Source organism: Nyctereutes procyonoides, unplaced genomic scaffold (assembly GCF_905146905.1).
Source record: "Nyctereutes procyonoides isolate TBG_1078 unplaced genomic scaffold, NYPRO_anot_genome, whole genome shotgun sequence".
Lineage (NCBI taxonomy): Eukaryota > Metazoa > Chordata > Mammalia > Carnivora > Canidae > Nyctereutes > Nyctereutes procyonoides.
Genome location: NW_026575046.1, coordinates 35,392,935 through 35,413,499, shown reverse-complemented (window position 1 = coordinate 35,413,499; position 20,565 = coordinate 35,392,935). Strand labels below are relative to the sequence as shown.

The window sequence follows — 20,565 nt, the reverse complement described above, 5'->3', positions numbered from 1 at the left end:
GAATGCAACCGAACACTTCTGAGTCTTAGGCATTTCCCACATTCACTTGGCTATTAAAGACCCCGTCACCAAACGGATGTGGACCATTTTTGCAGACCCTCTCAGTTTTAGGTTGGCACTGTTGGTGTCCAGGTCAGGGTGGGATTCTCCTTGTGAGTGTCTGGTCTAACCAAAGCCTATAATCTCCTCCCCAGGGCAGTTACAGATGGCCTTCCTTGTCCTCCAGCTCCACTGATTTTTTTTTTTCAATGCCACACAGCTGGATATATGAACTTGAACCTGGGCCCTAAGGATGCTTAAAATAATAAGCTTATGCTACTTGGCCTAGAGAAGAGATGATTGAAAGAGGATGTAGGAAATACTGTTAGGTCTGGAAAGGGCTGCTGCAGGAAGAAGGAACAGAACTGTTTGTGTGCAAGCTGTTTCCTCCTCTTCAGAATGAGTGGTGGGCATGCAGCATGGTGCTGTCATTTTTGACAGATGTGTGTTATTTTTTGCAAAAAAGCAGAACTGGATAGTTTCATGTCTATTTTCTGGAGGATGAGATATGCACGTTAACATATGCAAAACAGTAAATCGTGGAGGGGAGGCTGAGGGTGTGTGTAAGACTATTTGATTTTATAACCTTCCCTATGGTTTGATTTTTGTTTTTTAGTTTTGCATGGTTTTTGAGAGAGAGAGAGAGAGAGAGCAGAGGTGGAGCTTGGTGAGAGGGAAAGAGAGTATCTTAAGCAGATTCCACACTCAGTGCACAGCCTGACTCGGGGCTCAATCTCACGACACTGAGATCATGACCTGAACCAAAGTCAAAGTCAGATGCTCAACTGACTGAGCAACCAAGCGCCCCTGATTTTTGTCTTTAATGTCAGCACATAACTTTCTTTCATAATAAAACAAAAACTAGTTAGAGGCTCTGCCATCCCCACTACCATGAGTTCAGAGAGATCAGTCTAGGCCCATCAGAAAGGAGGGAGTTGTCCGTCTTACCATGGAGGGTCTAGTGGAGTTGAGGAGCAATCCACAAGTGGGCTCAGCCAGTTGGCTTATGTTCAGCACATATTTACTGAGTGTGGGGCACTATGTTGGGTGCTAGGGATAGGATGGATAGCAAAAATAGACATGGTTCCTGTCCTTGTGGAGCATATCATCTACTGGGGGAAACACATTGACCAAATAATTACAAAAGTATATGAGTATGATCTGTGGTAAAGGTTTAGGAAGGCCAGTGATATTGTGCTGTGAGCATTTGCAGTATGAGAGGAGCTACTCTACTCAGGTGGGAGTGTGACTTCTGATCCCATATCTAAAGGCTAAGTTAGGAGTTACTGAGGAGCACAAGAAGAGAAAGCACATTTCAGCGAGAGGAGGAACTATGCCCTGAAGTGGGAAGGAACGCGGTGTGCCTGGAGCCTGGGATAGTGGGAGACTAATGGAAGGAAAGTATCCTTTTCCTTCTCTTAGGGGAAACAAGTGGATGGGCATCATAGTCAGGCATGTAATGTGTCCCTCCAACACACTAGACCTGGACAGTTAGGGTTATGATATGGTTCATTAGCATGGGACAGTCCCCAAGCAGACATGGCTTGAATTCAGGTGCAGCACTTGCTGGGTGTGTACCTTGACCAGCATAGGACTTATCTGAGCTCCATTTCCCCATCTGTGAAATGGGAATAATCCTGCCTCACAAGGCTGTGATGGACCTATGCATGGAGCCTGCCTGGTGCATTGTCAAGAAATGGTTTGGGATAGATAGGCCTATGAATATAGTAGGGGTGTGATAAGGACACTTGGGGTCATTGGGGTGTCTCATCATCTTTTAGAGATTTTGCTTATTTATTTGAGAGAAAATGAGCAAGAAAGGGAGAGAAAGAAAGCAAGAACACGAGTGGGGGGAACAACAAAGGGACAGAAGCAGACTCCTCACCGAGCAGGGAGTTTGATGCAGGGCTTGGTCCCAGGACCCTGGGATCATGACCTGAGCTGAAGGCAGAAGTTTAACCGACTGGACCATCCAGGTGCCCCTCATCATCTTTTAAATTTCATGCTGTACATCAGCAAATCAGGACCCATAAGGCAAGAAGGAAGAGAGGAGAGCATGGAACCCCTAAAGACCTTCTGTTTCAGAAAGGTCCAAGCCAGTGAAGAGTGAGGAAGAGCAGCCGATGGAGAGAGCAGTCTAAGGAACTGTGTTCAGTTGGGAGGCTCACCCAACTGTGTTGGGTGGCTCAGTCAGTTGAGCATCTACCTTCAGCTAGTTAGTTTATGATCTTTGGTAAAGGTTTAGGAAGGCCATGGCTCAGGCCGTGATCTCAGGGTCCTGGGATCGAGTCCTGCATCGGACTCCCTGCTGGATGGGGAGCCTGCTTCTCCCTTTCCCTCTGCCTGCTGCTCTGCCTGCCTGTGTGCTCTCCTTCTCTGTCAAATAAATAAATAAAATCTTTAAAACAAAAAACTGTGTTCAGACCTTCTAGCCTTTGCTTTTGATGGCCTTTTCTTATGGGATAAGAGGCCTGGGGCTGTGAGGGCAAGAAGGGCAGCAGTAGAAGACAGGGTCTCTGGACGTTCTATTGGGAATGAGAAAAATAAATCCCAGAATTCCTATATAGTATAATATTATGCTAAAAAATCGTGTTTTGGAAGAACACAGGACTGCAGGGGCAAATGTACATATTATATTACATTAGAAAGCAGTATGGATACTATCATTTTGTAAATTAAATATGTATATGTGAAGAGGACAATGCCTGGGTAAATATTCACACTCAAAATGTAGTTGTGTCTGTGTTGTGATGTTGCTGGCGATTGTGCATTTATGTATTTTTGGTGATAAATATACATTACCTTCATTATAAACCTATAAAACGAAATTTTTGGTAAAGATTTTCTAGGGAGCCTGGGCCCCAAGGGCATGTGGGGGAGGGCTGGGGAAATGTGGGATGTGGATGAAGGACTTCACTCCACCCCAACTCCTGTCTCCCTGCTCTGCTGCCCCAGAGGCTCATGGACATTCCCTCTGCTTCTGCAGGAATGTAATAACCCGTGCTGCAATGCCTCCAACTGTACCCTGAGAGAAGGGGCGGAATGTGCCCATGGCGCCTGCTGTCACCAGTGTAAGGTAAGAGGCCCTTTGCCCACCCCGCCCCGCAGAACCCCAGCGTTCTGACCTGACAGCCCAGTGTTCTGCTGGGGGCTGATGGTCAGGATTCAGCCTCCATCCCAGGGAAGTGATGGCATCAAAGTTTCAGAGACATGGATCTGGGCTGGCCCCTGTGATGAAGTTTATTTTCTATACCATGCCTCCCTGGCTTCAAATCATCCCAGAGGGCTGTGCGTACTGGAAGATGGAAGACTTAAAAAAAAAAAAAAAAAGGTATCCAGAGAGAGTAGAGTAGGCTTGATTTTATTTGGAGCTCATAATAATCATCATAAAAATTTTGGTTAATATTAATGGACTTAGTAGATGGCAGGCACTATGCAGGGAATTTTATATATATTGTCTCATTCAAGCCTCACAAAAGTCCCATGAAATGTATATTAATATCCTCAATTTAAGATGAGTAAACTGCAGTTCAGAGGGGATAAGTGGCTTATCCCAGGTCACACAGCAAGAGGGGGCTGAACCACATTTTTCTACCCCTGGAGCCTACACTCCTGATGTTGTGGAAAATACTGCTACTAATCTTACTATATCTTTATAGTCTCTTATCTATAATTCTGAAATTCAGAAAATTCTAAAAACTGGGAAAAAAGTTTCTTAACTCTTCTGGTAGCAAATTTTACCTGAATTGACATAATTATGGTCTTTAAAACACACACACACACACACACACACACACACACACTTAAAGTGAATATTTCTATTTTGTTGTAGAAAAATTAATGTGTTTGATAATAAAGTATAATCCCAGGTCTTGCTGGGGGGGTCATATAATAAATATACCTATATAACATATGAATGTATATACATACCTGTGTGTATGTATACATGTGTGACGTCAGCTTTCTGAAACCTGAAAAGTCGGACCCCATTGGCCCCAAAGTTTTGGATGGGAATTGTGGACCTGCGCTTCCACCTAGCACTTGCTGAGTGAGTGCTCATTACGAGCTAGGTAACTGTTGAAGTGCTCTATTTGAATACAGTCCTTGTAACAATCCCTTGAGAAAGTTTTTATCCCATTTATTCCGTGCCATCCCAGAGAGATTCAATAGCTGCCCCAGGCTCCACTGCTGGTTAAGAAGCTAGGATCTGAACCCAGGCACACTGGCTCCAGGTGTGTCGTCTCTACCTCTATCCTCCTTCGTGATAGAGATGTGTCCTGAGTCTTCCTCCTCCACACAGGGCCACCCTGGCAACAAGAGGCTCTATCTATCTATCTATCTATCTAAAAAATTTTTTTATTTATTCATGAGAGATGAAGAGAGAGAGGCAGATACATAGGCAGAGCGAGAAGCAGGCTCCCTGTAGGGAGCCTGATGCAGGACTCAATCCCAGGACCCCGGGAACATGACCTGAGCCAAAGGCAGATGCTCAACCACTGAGCCACCCAAGCGCCCCTACTCCATGCTTTTAGCAAGCTGCTCAGCATGGCCTGTTCTCTGCCTTCTCTCCTAGGAAAGCCCTGCGGGTGGTGTGGGGTCACCTGGGAGGAGGGAAGAGGAGGACACTGTTCTTAGATGTAGCTTTTCTTACAGCTGAGGCCTGGGGAAACTCCCCATTTGATTTGACTCTAGGGTTGACTTGGCATCTCCTCATGGAGTTGTGTTGGTTGGTTGGAGGAGGGAGTCCTTTGACGCTTGGACCATAGCCTGAGAATAAGCATGGACAATGTCCACTCAGTTCAAGTCTCAGAAAGGATTTTCTGGAGAGAAGTGTGTGCAGAAACATGAAGCTTGGAGTCTGAGACCTTCAGTTCAAGCCCTGGTAGTGCAATTTGGGGCAGCGTAGTAACCATCTTAGTGTAGGTTCCTTATTTGTAAAATGGGGTGGTCAGTAACACTGACCGCTCAGTGAGACTGGAAGATTCAAATGGCAAACTTAGTCTTTATCATTGCCATGGCTGTGCTATTGATCAGGTTATTTGGTTATTTTATCTCCAGAAAGAGGCAAATAACAGCATCTGCCTCATGGATATTGTGAAGCTCACATGGGATCAATATGTGTAACTTAGTCCAGTGCTTGGCTCAGTAATGGGAATATATTATTGCTAAAATGCTTTGTAAATTCAGAGGTGATGTGTGAATACTAGTTTACACACATTTGTGTGTATATATTAGGGGGCCTGGCTCTTCCACCACTTACTGACCACCAGACTTTTGGGACCTTGCTTAACCTCCTCTGCCTCAGGTCTCATCATCTGTAAAACAGGGATAATTATATTACCTAGGACTCTCATGAAAAGTGAATGAGGTAATATTTGTACCAGGCACTAAAGTGGGGGCTTCACAAAAGTAGCCATGATTACTAAAACACTTAGTAAACTGTAAATTGTTGCGTAAATTGTTGCATAAATATTATTCTTACTTCTTCAAACTGCTGAGAAGAGGAAATGAGTTAACATTTGTGAAAAAACACCTTGAAGACCTCTAAGTCATTATTCATATTAGAAGGCTGATGATGGTTTAAGTTAATGAGGTCATGCCAAAGACGGTCTCTGGAACAATGGAAATGGGAAAACTCTCACGAGAGTGATGCTCACAAGTTCTTTGCTGGAATAATTGAGGGCATTCGAGACATTGACTGTTTTTCCCGTCTGGTTCATTCAGCTGCTGGCTCCTGGGACCCTGTGCCGTGAGCAGGCACGGCAGTGTGACCTCCCAGAATTCTGCACGGGCAAGTCTCCCCATTGCCCCACCAACTTCTACCAGATGGACGGCACCCCCTGTGAGGGTGGCCAGGCCTACTGCTACAATGGCATGTGCCTCACCTACCAGGAACAGTGCCAGCAGCTCTGGGGTCCTGGTAAGGCACCTCCTACAGAATGGCCCTCCTCCCACCCCACTACTTCCAAGCCGGCCCTCCACTCTGTCAGGCCCTCGACGTAGCTTAGATCCTTGGCTTCAACATGGCCTCTCTAGATACTCCCTGTCTCCCTCCCCTTGACTCAGAGTAGACTTTCAGAGAGAGAGAGACCGTGAACAGTGTCCTTTCCAAGGTCCTTGATGTTTTCAATTCCCAGAGTGAGTGAATAGAGAATAATCATCCAGCAGAAAGATGGGCAGAGCATGGGAACAGAAAAGGAAATTCAGATGGCCCTAGGCTGTGAGAAAATATTTAACCTCACTCCTATTAAGTGGAAGCAAGTGATAACTACTACGATATAGGATTTCTCATATGTCAGACTGGCAAAGACCGAAAAGTTAATATAATAATACCGTAACTATGATGGTAAGAGTGGTGATAATGTAGCGTGGAGAATGTGGGGAAACACAGAGTACAGTCTTTCTGGAAAGCAATTTGAAGATATCAAAATTTATATGAATTTCTCTTTGGGCCCCTCTATTCCACTACTTAGAAGTGTATCCTATCCTGGTATTTGTGCACGTATGTGAAGGTAGATTTATAAAGATTTCCACTGCAGCAGTGTTAGAGATAGCAATAGCAACCCATATATCCTTCAGTAGCACGGATTAAATTAATCCTGGTACACCCATGTAGTGGAAGACCCTGCAGCTGAATAAAAGAAGGAGGCAACTCTGTGTGTACTGAATAAAAACACCTACAATAAGCCCAAAGTGCAAGATACAGAACAGTAAATAGAATTACTGCCATTCTTTATTAGATTATCTCTAGAAGAGATACAAGTATTGTATCTAGAAGATAGAGAGATACAATTACCTTAGAAGATACATTGCTAATTGTGACTGCTTCTTCAGGTTGTGGGGAAGTAGGAACTGGAATGGCTACTTAGAAAAATAAAGACATATTTCATTTCTTTAAAATTTTGTGCATGTATTACCTATTTTACAATCTGAAATGAGACAGAGCTTTTTCCTTACAGAGAAGGTAAACACACAAACCTCTCACAGACATAATACTTCAGTAAGGTATAAACAACTGGTATATACTCTTTTTCTATGAGCAGGGTTTGATGAGAAGTTGAGGGTATCCAAAAACAGTACAGAAAGAAAAAGCTGAACATTCCCTCCCCCCAAAAAATTCTTAATTTTTTACCAAGGGCTAGCTTTGCACTTTGGGGGGCTCCTGAGTTCTACAAAAGTTGGCTAATGTGCTGACAAATGTTTCTTGCTCACCCAGGAGCCCGGCCTGCTCCTGATCTCTGCTTTGAGAAGGTGAATGTGGCCGGGGATACCTTTGGAAACTGTGGGAAAGACATGAATGGGGAACACAAGAAATGCAACATGAGGTAATGACCGCAGGGCCAACCCTGTAAGATTAAGGGTGAGCGAGCAATTTCTGCTCTGTCCTCACTCCTGCCCAGCTCAGCAGCATGGGCCTTTAAATAAATTGTCAGTCAGTCATGAATTTCAGGCCCATTGTGGGACAATGTACAGTCTAAAGAAGTCAAAGGGAGAGCGTGGATGGCAATGCTTCCTAGAAAGCTGGTCAGACTTCTCTTGGGACCTTACAGTCGGGTAGGGAATCAGCTCTCTTGGGTCATTTTTGTGGGATGCTAATTGTACCCTCATCTGAGTAACCTGTCACTCATTCATTCATTCATTTCAACCAACCATTCCCGCAGCCATCCATCTATTCATCCACCCATCTACCCATCCACCCATCTACTATCTGTTGAGGGTTTGCTATGTGCCAAATACTATGCTGAGTACATGGAACTTTTCATTACAATACATATAACAAAGCTGTGGAGAAACCACCCAACTTGGTCTTACTAGATCAAGGTCTTACTTAATAGGTCAGCCTTTCCTTAGTGGGTCCCAAGGTAAGTTACACCTAAATTGAGATCTGGAGAAATTACCTAGTTGAACAGAATGGGCAATGGTGCGGGTACACAGGAGATGAGTAGAGAGAAACGGGTGGTAGGAGGAGCTGGTAGCAGTTTGTATAGTTAATGCATAATGTGGGGGTGCATCGGAGAGGCAACGGCTGAGAAATGAGCCTGGACAGTTGAGCAAGCACCAGATCATGAAAAGCTTTGAATGCATGACTAGGACAGTTTGGACTTTGGCTTGAGAGGAGTTTGGAAATTAGACTCCAGTGGGGGCAAGACTGGAAGCAGGGAGATCAGTTCTCTGGTGTCCAGGTAAAATAGGATGGCGATGTGATTCAGGGTTAATATACATGAGGGAGGATGGGACAGGACTCCAAAATCACTGGAACCCAGGAGTGAGGGAGAATGGGTGAGTTGGGGATGACACCAGGCTTCTGGCTGCAGCATCTGGGTGCATGGGGTTGGATGGAGCATAAGGGGGCAGGTTGCTCAGGTCAGGCAGTTGTCCTTGCAGTAAAGAGGACTTCTCAAGGCCTGTTCTCTGGCCTAGTACTACTTGGGGACAAGGATCTTATTTCCTATCCTTAGTCTAAGTTCACATGAGATCTCTTGTGCTGGGTCCCTAGAGCTCCCCTATCCAAGCCTGCACTCCTAGTCAAGAAAGACTGAAGCTCTTCTGAGCCCTGGCTCTTCCCTTGCCTCTGATTCCACTCCCTTCCCTCCCTCTCTGTCGGGCTCAGAGATGCCAAGTGTGGGAAGATCCAGTGTCAGAGTTCTGAGGCCCGGCCCCTGGAGTCCAACGCAGTGCCCATTGACACCACCATCATCTTGAATGGAAGGCAGATCCGATGCCGAGGTACCCATGTCTACCGTGGTCCCGAGGAAGAGGGTGACATGCTGGACCCAGGCCTGGTGATGACCGGGACCAAGTGTGGCTACAACCACGTGAGTCCCTGCCCCACTGAGGGGAGAGGAGAGAGAATAAGAAATGTGAGCTCTGGAGGGAAGATGCCCAGGCTCAAATCCCACCTTCCTGGCTTCTCCAATCCTCAGTGGCTTCCTTTGTAAAGCATGTTAGTAATAGCATGACCCACCCCCTAGAATTGTCGTAAGGATTAAATGAGATAATCCCTGGAAACTGCTTAGAGGGGCTAGCTATTATCACTTCTGTCTTCATTGTGAATTATTATATGATTTAAGAAATGGCCTAGACTATAGTCCAAAAGCATGGGGGAAATAAGGGAACCTATCTCAGAGTTAACTGAGAACAAAATTATTTAAAAAAAAAATGTGCAGCCTTAGTATAAGACATGGCACAGAGTCGACTGCTATCACCGTCATTATTTTTAAGGTTAATACTTAAATTATTGTATATGAATTATAACTAATTAACATATAGCCAACACAGTAATGTAGAATGTAATAACATATTTATTATGTTAAATGTAATGTTTTAATAATATATTTGTTATTTTCTCTATGATCACAAAAATAATACCTGAATATAGCTAACTATCATCCTGTCCTGGCCTTTTGGCCATAAATAACTGGAAGTGAGTTACATTTTTGAGTCTTCTCTATTCCAAGTATGAAAACTCCAGCATCCTGATTGCCAACCAGTGTCCCTGCTGTTGGACTGACACTTTGGTTTCCTCCCCACTGCAGATTTGCTTCGAGGGGCAGTGCAGGAACACCTCGTTCTTCGAAACAGAAGGCTGTGGGAAGAAGTGCAATGGCCATGGGGTGCGTGTGCCCGGGGTCCTGGGGCTCCTCTGCACCGATGCCTGTGAGGGCAGGCCTGTGGGAGGCCGGAGTGCTCTGGGGTGCTGACATCCGTTCCCCTCCCTCCCTCCAGGTCTGCAACAACAACCAGAACTGCCACTGCTTCCAGGGCTGGGCCCCGCCCTTCTGCAACACGCCCGGCCAGGGGGGCAGCATCGACAGTGGACCCATGCCCTCCGACAGTGAGTGCCAGGCTTGCTCGTGGCCTCTGCCCACTTTTGTGGGGGGGGGGTGGCATGTCATAGAGAGGGAATGGGTCAGCCCCATTATCCTGATTTTGTAGATGCGGGAACAAAAAGGAGGAACCAAGTGGGAGAGGGGTGAGGCTGACAGGCTGGGGGCGGGCGGTGCTTCTCAGTTGCTTTTTCTCTTACCATGTCTACTGAGAGGGTCTGACACTGCTTGGGTGAGAGAGATGAAGAGAGAACACAGGTTATTGAATAATTTCATCCAGTTTTGGACAGTGGGCTGGTGATGGGTCCTTCTCAGCCATATAAAAAGAATCATGAGCCTGGGGCACATTATAATAGTTCAGAATCCCTGGATGAACAAAGCTTAAAATGGAGAAATAGACCTGTGAAAAAATTTAGTTTTTAGTGTAAATCACAGATATTCTAGCCCTTTGGTTCCCAAACTCTTTCCTTTCCTTCCTTCCTTCCTTCCTTCCTTCCTTCCTTCCTTCCTTCCTTCCTTCCTTCCTTCCTTCTTTTCTTTCTTTTCTTCTTTCTTTCTTCTTTTTAATAGCAAAGTACTTGTACTTGAATGAAATCTTTTGGAGAAGAAATCCCAATAGAGAAAACAGATAAAGTAGTGTGTCCCTGGTGTATATATATTTTGTATGCTTAAAAGTATAATCTATGAGAATGCTGAGGTGGCTTTGCTGAAACCAAATATGAAGTTGTGGGTTACTGGTGAGACTTCTAGTCTTAGAACAGTCTTAGTCTTTCAGCATTTTGGGTTGGTAGCTTTGTGTCCAGAAAAACCATATTTGGGCTAAAAACTAGCGGTAAGTAATAACAGAACTTGAGCTCATTGCCTCAAAAAGGACTCTTCAATTAAGCAGAAGTGGCTAGAGAAGCTTCATTACGAGGTCTGAACAAAGCAAGTTGACATGACTGTTTAAGCTAGTATTAGTGGATTCCCAGTGGTACCTGCGTGCGTTTCATTATACTTCTTAACTTAAAATAAATAATACATATTAAATGCAATCAAATATCTGAAGAAGAATCAGGAATACAGTGTTTGAACAACACTGCTGTGGCCCAAACAGCTTCTAAATTTCTCACTTGGGTTCTGTTTCTGGAAGGTGTTGGTCCTATGATAGCTGGAGTGTTCACGGCCGTATTTGTGCTGGCAGTCCTTATGCTGATATACTACTGCTGTAAACGGAACAACAAACTGGGCCAACTCAAGCCCTTGGCGCTCCCTTCCAAACTGAGGCAACAGTTCAGGTATGATGGGGGTATGATGGGGTGCCATGAAGGACTGGGGTCCACTTGTGGGTCATAAAGCTTTCCATAAGCAGAACTTGATAACAAAACCAAAACAAAACCAAAGCAAAACAAAACTTGGTGGCAGTGAGTCTAATGCAGAGAAGGCAAATGAGCCGGCCATGCTGCCATCTTCCCCCCAGTGATTCGTTCCTTTGGATCCTGGGGATGAGTAGTTTCCGAGTCCCCTATTAAATTACACTTGTTCTGGGGAGGACTTTAAATCCCACGTCTTTCTGGGTCTATGCCTGAAGGGAATCAGTGGCTAGCTGGTGACACCCTTGTGTCTGCAGACTTGGCGGAGATTTAGCTGCTTGCTGGTCATGCTGGGCCAGAGGGAACTCAGACCGAGACCCTTTCTGAACTTTCCCCCTCTGCCTTCTCCCCCATCCTTGTTACTAGCTGTCCCTTCAGGGTGTCTCAGAACAGTGGAACTGGCCACGCCAACCCAACGTTTAAGTTGCAGACGCCCCAGGGCAAGCGAAAGGTAAGGGCTTCGCACCATTGAACTTTGTTGCTTTTCTGTTATCCCTCAGAACCCTGCTGGATTTTCCTAGGAGCTTCAGTGGGCCTCTGGGATTGGTAATAAAAGCCACTTTCTTGGCTCGAGAGAGATTCTATTGGTTCTGACTTAAAGGTTGCACCTGACCTCTGGGAACCTGGGGATTTGGCCTCTATCATCTCAGTGACACACACAAGGACACCTCTGAGTTTTTCAGTATATTGAGGATCCCTGTTTCTCAGGCATTTCTTGTCTTATGCATATAGGTGACCAACACCCCCGAAACCCCGCGGAAGCCCTCCCAGCCTCCTCCTCGGCCCCCTCCAGACTATCTGCACGGCGGGTCGCCACCTGCACCACTGCCAGCACACCTCAGCAGAGCTGCTAGGAACTCCCCAGGGGCAGGGCCCCAAGTGGAGAGGAGGGAGTCATCCAGGAGGCCGCCTCCCAGCCGGCCAGTGCCCCCTGCACCAAATTGCATCCTCTCCCAGGTAAGTGGATTCTCGGCAGCCCTGGACCAGGGGCAGTGTTTTTAAGGGCGCCGGCAATGGAGAATGACTGTGCAGATGGAGCTCTGAGTCCAGAGCGGACCACATTCCCTGCATTCTGCTAAATGCAGGGAATGCGCAGAAGGGGGGATGGTGAACATGGAGAAATTTACTCCCCAGGGAGCCCCCAAACTACAGAGGCTTTCCTTCTTGGTTGGCCTATTATATGACAGGCCACTTACCTCCCTCCTGCCCCCAGTGAACTTCTTTCAGTTCCTGTGCTCTTTTTCTCTCCTCGAAGTCTCTGCAAATGCTTTGTCTTCTGCTTGGTACATTCTTCCCTCCTTTTGCAGGGCCAGCTCCTATTCATCCTCAGATCGCTTCCCAGATGCCACTTCCCCCAGAAGCCCTCCCTGACTGCCACACACCTGACTCGGTGCCCCTGTACTTCTCTCATCATAGAAATTATCCCACCAAATTGTTCCTTCTGCTGATCAGGAAGTCTTCCTGGGGGAAACTAACTCGAGGGCAGGTCAAGGGGCAGGGGTCCCCAGGAGGTGTTCGTCCCCACCAACAGCCTTTTCGTCTGGCCTGTCTATGCTCTGATGGCTCCCACTGTATCTTCTTGCAGAGTTTCCCACAACATAGACAGAGACAGACATATTTCCCGGGCAGTGGCCAGGCATAGTACCTTCCAGAGCTGTCCTGTGTGTTCTGGGTTGTGAAGGGTCCTCTGAAGTGGGGCAAAGGACGTGCTTATTTTCCTCCTGGAACTGCTTTTCTTGGGCATGGAGAAGGGCTCTACTGGGGCCCAGCTGACCCCATGGGGTTGGCACCAGCTTGGGGAGGGTCCCTGGGACATGGGGCAATGTCCTGGTGTGACAGGGCTGAGACACTTAGGTTTGGTTCTTCAGTGAGGTGGAGTTGCCACTTCCATTTTTCTCATCTGAGGCAAGGGTGGGATAGAGAATGGCCATGCAGGAAGGGGGCAGGGAGGACTGGCAGTGAGACTGGATGGGGGACCAGGGAAAAGAACAAGAGGGCAGAAATGAGGAGGGGGGCAGAGGTTGTATTAGCCAGCCCGGGAGGCCCTGAGTCCCTCTGACCCCCTGACTGGGGGCTTAAACACAGTACTTTCCCACAGTCCTGGAGGCTAGAATCCAAGACCAGGGTGTCAGTAGGGTTGGTCTCTTCTGGCTTGCAGATGTGGCCACTTTTCTCCCATGTCTTCTGACAGTGCTTCCTTTGTGCCCCAGTGTCTCTGTGTCCAGATTCGTTCTTCTCATGATGCCCGTCAGACTGAATAAGGACCAACCCTCATGGCTTCATTTTAACTTAATTACCTCATTTAATTCCCCGTCTCCAAATATAGTCACATTCCGAGGTCCTGGGGCTTAGGGCTGCTACATTGGAATTTGTGGGTGGAAGAGCTAGGATCTCAACCTAGGTCTGACTCCAAACCCTCTACCACCCTTGTGAGCCAGCTCCTGGTGTAGGCCCTGGGGTCCCCCGAGCTGAAGGAGACACAACCCTGTCTTGCGGGGCATTCATAGTCCAGATCTCAGCTCCACCACTTGCTAGCTCAGTGACTGGACCACCCTGGGGAGGTGGTGAAGCTTTGTAACCCCTTCTATTCTCTACAGATATGTAGGAGCTTCTACTCCCTACTGGGAAGTGGTGAGCAAAGCACATGCCAGCTTTGCGTGACAGGGCTCACATCCTGCTGGGCAAGAGACTCTGTTATGTGTAGTTACAGTGGTGATCAGTGCTATGAAGGAGAGGTTCGGGGTTCTCAGAGAGTTATGGGAGGACTTGACCTACTCTGGGAAATCTAGGAAGGCTTCCCTGACATTTAAGCTGAGAGCTGAGGGATGAGTAGGAGTTAGCAGGCTGTAAGGGGTGGGAGAGGAGAGAGTTTTCCTGGTCCAAGGACATGCTGGTAGGGAGCTCCCTGGGGCCCAAGGAGTTATGAGATGAGGCTGGAGAATCAGGAGGGCCTGCATTCCTTGGGAAGGGCACACTGGTGGGGCATGGTGGCATGATCCACTTTTCTATTTACGAGGATTGCTCTTTAGGCTCACTTTAGGCAGGAGTGGGAGGGACCCACAGATGCTTCTGGGGCTGTTAATCTCTCATGCCCTGGGTAGGGATTACGTAGGTGTGTTCACTCTGTGATTATTCATCTAGTTGTATATTTGTGATTCACAGTTTTATATGTATATTACACTTCAACTTTTTAAAAAACTGTTTTAAAAAACAGTGTAAGGTTCACTCTAGCAGCAGTGTGACTCACTGATCAGAGGGGCTGACATACCAGTCAGAAGGTTTAAGTGCCACCCAGAGGAGAGATGATGGTAGTCTGGAGCAGGGGGTGGCAGGAGTGCTGGATTGAAGCTGATGGGAGATGTGTAGGAGAGAAAATAGATGGGGAACAGTTACCGATGCCCCCAGCGTCTGGTCTGTGCAGCTTGACTGATGGAGGTGCCACCCCCCGAGTGAGGAAGGGAGCAGTGGGCCAGAGCGGTGCAGGGACTGTTTCTGCCTCTGGGAAACAGGGCTGGCTGAGGCCCCCAATAGAGCCCAGCTGGGGCCCTGCAATATTGCCTGTGCAGGAAGCTGCTCCAGAAGGCCTGGTATTGCTGGGCCGTGCCCATAAGGCTCCTGCCCAGATACCCACTCCCACCCCCCATCCCCCGATTGCTCATTTTGCACAGCAAGGAGCTAGAGGACACAGCATTTCTCCACAGCAACCTGACATCTGCTCCCAGCTGTTGCTTCCCCCAGAAAGTCTCTGTCTTGGCCTCCAGCAGCCACTGCCATTTGGCAGCTGTCTGGGCTAGAAGGTTATGGGATTGCGCTGTCCTTTGGGGAAGGGATAGAGTTGGAGAGCATGGCTTTCTGGTCACAGAATCTGTTATTCTTCTGTTCTTTGACCAATAGTTTCTGCTCTCAGTTTTCTGACGGCTGAGAAGCTTCTTTCCAGAAATCCCACTTCTCTGATTTGCTCCTGCCCTCTCTGTATGCTTGCCTTTCAGCCATTGTTAAGCCTGCTAGTGACCTCAGGGAGAGGGACAATCAAGGGCTGCAGGCACTGGAACTCCCAGGGCCCGGAATTGGCTTCTGCCTCACACCTCACCATCTTAGGGCTGTGAGGGGTGGCATGGGCCATTCTTTGCCCTGTAAAAAAAATAAAAAGTTATTTTGGTCACAAGAGAAATACATATTTGAAGAATTTTGAGTAGCTCAGAAATTTATTTGTAAAAGACTTTTTATTTATTCATTTGAGAGAAGAGAGAGAACATGAGGTGGAGGGAGCAGCAGAAAGAGAGGGAGAAGCAGATTCCTCACTGAGCAGGGAGCCCGACTTGGGGCTGGATCCCAGGACCCCAGGATCATGACCTGAGTCAAAGGCAGACATTTAACCCACTGAGCTATACCCAGGCCCCCCCTCAGAAATTTATTTATTCGGCTAATATATGTTGAGTGTTTACTGTATACTAGGCACTGTTCTGGAAGTTTGAGCTGTATCAGTGAACCAAATAGACAAGGACCTCTGCCCCTGCTTCTGGTCTTGTGGGGGGTGGAGAGGTAGAAAAGAAGAAATAAGTAAGTTGTACAGTATTTTGGAAGAAGGAAAGTGATATATACATGCCCCCTTCTAAAAAAAAAAAAAGTAGATTGGGATTAAAGGGTCTGAAAGTGCTGAATGCCAGGGTGGGGGTGTTGTAATTTTAAGTAAGGTGGTCAAGGAAGACCTTATTGAGAAGGTGACAAAACAAATATAAAAGCACAAAGGGAAGAATCCCGTTAATGGCACCACCCACAGAAAATGAATACAGAAAATGTGGTTTCTTCTTTAAAATTTTTTTTTATTTACTCAAATAATACACATATTATATGCTCTTGTTAAAAAAGTTGAATGCGGGGCTCAAGTTGAATATGGGGCTCCTGGGTGACTCAGTTAAGTGTCTGCCTTTAGCTCAACTCATGGTCTCATGAGTCCTGGGATCAAGCCCCATGTCAGCTTCCTGCTCAGTGGGGAGTCTGCTTCTCCCTCTCCCCCTGTGTGTGTGTGCGTGTGCACATGTGCACGCGCACTCTCTTTTCCCAAATAAATATTTTTTAAAAAAGTTGAATGTTCCCCTGGATGACCCCCTCCCCACTCACCCCATCCCTAACCTCTGTTATCTATTTGGTCCGTATCCTTTCTGACTTTCTTCTGTGCGTTTACATTTATGGAGTGGGGGGGGTGGGAATAGGAGGGCACACGTGTTGACTTACTGTACATAAACCATCCTCCATAACTTGTACGTCAGCTCTCAATGACTCTCAATCATCATTCCACCTGAGCCTGTATACCCCACTTTATTCTTTTAAAATTCCACCTCAATTGTCACTATATTAACTGTACTAACTTGTCTATTGATGGAAATTTTGGTTGTTGGTAATTTCTTTGGCTGTCACAAACAGTGTTGCAAGGAACATCCTTGCAATTTTATTTTTGTGCACCTATGCAAATAGTAGGAGGTAGAATTATCAGATTGGAGAATGACCCATTTCTAATTTTAACAGATAATGCCAACTTGCTCTCCAAAAAAGCTTTTTCCTGAACATGTAAACATGTATGCACACAATTTGTTTTTAAATAGGACCCTGCAGTATTTCCCTTTGGTCATCTGATTTTGATCGTAATATGTTGGGACCATTTTCTTTCAAATAGGCCCCTCTGGCCTTTGAGTGAGGTTTGTGGCTTTCTCCCCAGGATTTCTCCAGGCCGCGGCCACCGCAGAAAGCACTCCCGGCTAACCCGGTGCCAGGGCGCAAGAGCCTCCCCAGGCCAGGGGGCACCTCCATCCTGCAGCCCACCGCCACCACTCCTCTGCAGCCCCGGCCTCTGGGAGCACCTGTCCCAAAGGTGAGTCCATGGAAGCCATCAAGGTATAAACTAGGGCCAGAGGGCTCCAGGAGGCAAGAATGTGGTTGAGAAAACAGATTCGTGCTTCTTTTTGCAGGGGTGAATTTCTAGAACAAAAATCAAAGACAAAAGCTTAGTGTTTTTTGGTGCCTGCATGACTATCCCTGAAGTTAGGGTTAGAGTTTTTTGGTTTCATATGAAAGGTGATACCTAGGAGCCCAAGCAATGGTGCCTGAACGATGGTGGCTTCCAACCTAGATCTACAACTGACTCACTGAATTGCTCTGAGCAAATCAGTCTGGAGTCTTGGTTTCCTTCTCTGGAAAGAGACAGCAAGAAGCAGCAATGGCCAGCCCCATCAGGCTGCTGTGAAGGTCAAAAAGCTTATATAAACTGCTGACCTGGGTACTCTATTTACAAATGGCCCCTCTTTTTTTTTTTTTCCCCCCAAATGGCCCCTCTTCTTACCTCTTCCTTGGGGCTGACATTCTCAAGCTGCTAGTCCGGCAGTCAGGGCAGAGGGAGGAGGCAAGGAAGCTGGCCAACCACCCTCGGTTCCCACCAGGCCTGTGAAATCCATGGGCTGAGCTGTAGTTTGGGTTGAGGCCACCACCTTGCCTCTCACTAGAGAGTTGATAGTCTGGACGCACAGACAGGGTGACAGACCTCCACAGGGAGCCATTCTTAGGTAACAGTCTGTCTATCCTCCTGACCCTGTCAAAAGCAAGAGGATGGCTCCCATTGACTCCCCTGGTCAGCATTTACCTGATCTCTCATTCTCTTCTCTTTCTTCCCAGTTTCCTGAATACAGACCACAGAGGGCTGGGGGGATGATTGGCTCGAAGATATAGACCCCTCTAAAGGAGCTTCTGCCCTTCCTTGAGGACTCTGAAACCCCCAGAGGATCCATGGCCATGGAATCCAGAACAAGCATGTTTGGCCACCTCCAAGTCCTTCCTCCCTGCTTTCCCTCCTCCCAGAACGACCGCATCTCTGAAAATCTCCATCTTGACTCAGTGACTCCTTGGCTTCCCTGGAGGCCCAGAGAGACTACTACCCAATGGCATCATAGTGTTTTGTGCAATATACTGCCCCGGGGAAGGGAGGGGAGAGCACGGAAGAGAATGAATGGCAGCTTCTCCTCCAACCTCCCTTCGGCTGGCCTGTCACCTCCCAGGTGTCAGTGGGGATGGTCTGGGCTGTCAAAGCTGGTAAACCCAACTGGGAAAGGTCCTGCTCAGCCCTTCAGCCCAGGACTTAGCTTGGAGAAGCCATCCATTCATGACCTCTGGTGGAGGGTATGCATGAGAGCTTGCCATTGCCTCTGTCTTCCTCGAAGGTCCCAAGCTAGACAGAGGGTGGACACTTACTCATCCTTTTTAGCTCTGTGATTTAGAGGGGTCAAACCAGCCTCCATGGTGGCCCTGCCCAGGGCTCGGTTGACTTTACCACTCCTGGCTCTGTGGCCACATGTGAACAAAAGAAGTCCCCTCCCCTTCTCTCCCCCCAAGCCCCCACTCCCCTGATTCACACGGGTGCCCCTGACTCTGACAGGTACTATTTGTGGGCAGTATAGACAGCAGAGGGAGCACCAGGCTTGGGCCTCCTCTGAGCCAATGCCAAAGGTTGCGGCTCTCAATGGAATCATTCTTGGTTGCCTTTTGTTTTCTTCTCTTTCCAAGTGTGCTCGGCACTTTTGGTTTCTCCTTCAGAAATTTCTTCTTCCCTGCTCAGACCTACCTAATGTGTGGTGCTGCAGTGAGTAGGTCTTCAGCGGTCCCAGCCCAGCCTCCTGGAGTCCTGGTGCTTGTGACGTACATGTGAGGATCCTGCTTCAAGGATTGGCCACTGGATATCCCATGTGGTTCTCAAGAGCATCCACTGGCCATGGCTGGGAGTCAAAGCTTTATTTGCCATTGTGTTTTGTGACCTCCGTAGAGTGACGGTCTTACCCCCTACTCCCTGCTGGAAATCTAAGTAAGGTCCTCAGGGGTGGCAGCAAAGAGGGCAGAACCCTAGCCTGTTCCTAGGTCTGGTCACTGATTTGAGGCACGATCGTTGCCTTCTGAGCAGGGAGCTGACCTGTCTCTAGAGATCTGTAGAGAAGCAGCAGTCAACAGTCTTGATGGAACAGTCTGAGCTGGGGCCACCAGGCTCTTTATCATCCACTTCCTTGTGTTCTTTCTTCTGGTCACTGCCCTCATCTGACCTTTACAGAAAGAACTTGGAGCAGCTGGGGAAATGCCACTCCAGTGGGTATTACCACCTGGTAATAGAGTTTTTTGGTTTCATATGAAGGCTATGGAGCAGGGAAGAAAGGCTATGTGGTGCTCTGCTCAATTGGACAACTTGTCACTGGAGATGTTCTCTGGTGATGGTCTCCCACCCCCAGAAGGGTGCTGTGCTGTCTCCACCTCCTGTAGTGAGCCGTTGTTCACTCTTGAAAACCTCAAGGAAGAAGCTTGAGCTCTCACTCTCAACCACCAACCCAGGGCCCCCTTACAGTTCTCTGCACACAACGGGTGCTCAATAGATGTTCTCGGGTTTTAGACTAGTAGGAGATTTAGGATATGCCTCCAGGGACACACATGGGGTGGATTTAGAAAGATCTCAGGAAAATGAGGCTCTTTTCCCTCAGGTAGTCTGATAATCCTGCCTCTGTCTGCCAGACATGGGCCCTGGTTGATCCCCATAACCAGTTTCCACCTTCCTTGCTACCTGATTAGGTCAGGGGACAGCCTTCCATATAATTGTGCTACTGCAAACGCCCCAGGCCTTAAGGTCGGGTTCCAGAAAAGTAAAGGTGAAAACACTCTAAGAAAAAACAAATCACTCTTATGCCCACATGCATGCCTCACAGACGTTCCTGTGGTATGTCCCATACATCAGGAGGTGGAAGGCTCAGAAGTGAAAATGGCGCAGCCCTTCTGGCTGCAGGAGCCTTTTGAACTTGAAATCCACCCTCCCCACACCCATGCCAGAAAAAGCCCTGGGTTATATTTCCTTGTTTTTTTGTTTATATTTTCTGTTATTTTAATAGCACCTCCATCCCATAAAATTGTACTGTGAACTGGAAGAAGGTTGAATTTTTAAAATCTGATGGAGACTTTTGGCAGCCGGTTCTATTTATTGTCTCACTTCTGACTGCGCTCAGGGACCAGGAGTCGCCATTTTGGCAGGCCGGAGAGGCTGCCCGGGAGCAGGAGCAACCACCAAGCACTCCCCTTTTCTCTCCTGTGCCCAAGTGCTGCTTGAGGTGACAAATAAAAGCAAATACGGCCTTAAGAGGGACTTTATTGGAAAGGATTACTGCAAAGTGGCGGAAAGGGAATTTGTAGTTAGGGCAGGGGCTCTAGGCAGAAGGCTCAGGTGAGCTCCCACAAGATCTGCGAGCATCTCAAAGCTCAGAAAGGAGAGGCCTTTCCTTTAACAGTTGGAGCAAACCTAGCCAGAGAGAACTGCACCTGGGGTGTCCTTG

General features: G+C 47.5%; 1 protein-coding gene across 1 annotated transcript in view; it reads left to right on the top strand.

The window, feature by feature from the left end:
• ADAM19 (ADAM metallopeptidase domain 19) overlaps positions 1–18,745 on the top strand; it is an 84,162-nt gene extending 65,417 nt beyond the window's left edge. The window contains exons 13-23 of the mRNA XM_055325486.1: positions 3,026–3,115; positions 5,764–5,959; positions 7,256–7,364; positions 8,651–8,855; positions 9,576–9,653; positions 9,766–9,874; positions 10,999–11,143; positions 11,585–11,669; positions 11,951–12,175; positions 16,935–17,087; positions 17,885–18,745. Coding sequence (XP_055181461.1) covers positions 3,026–3,115; positions 5,764–5,959; positions 7,256–7,364; positions 8,651–8,855; positions 9,576–9,653; positions 9,766–9,874; positions 10,999–11,143; positions 11,585–11,669; positions 11,951–12,175; positions 16,935–17,087; positions 17,885–17,938 — 1,449 coding nt within the window. The 3' untranslated portion in view covers positions 17,939–18,745. The remainder of the gene's footprint in view (positions 1–3,025; positions 3,116–5,763; positions 5,960–7,255; positions 7,365–8,650; positions 8,856–9,575; positions 9,654–9,765; positions 9,875–10,998; positions 11,144–11,584; positions 11,670–11,950; positions 12,176–16,934; positions 17,088–17,884) is intronic.
• Positions 18,746–20,565: the final 1,820 nt, after the last annotated feature.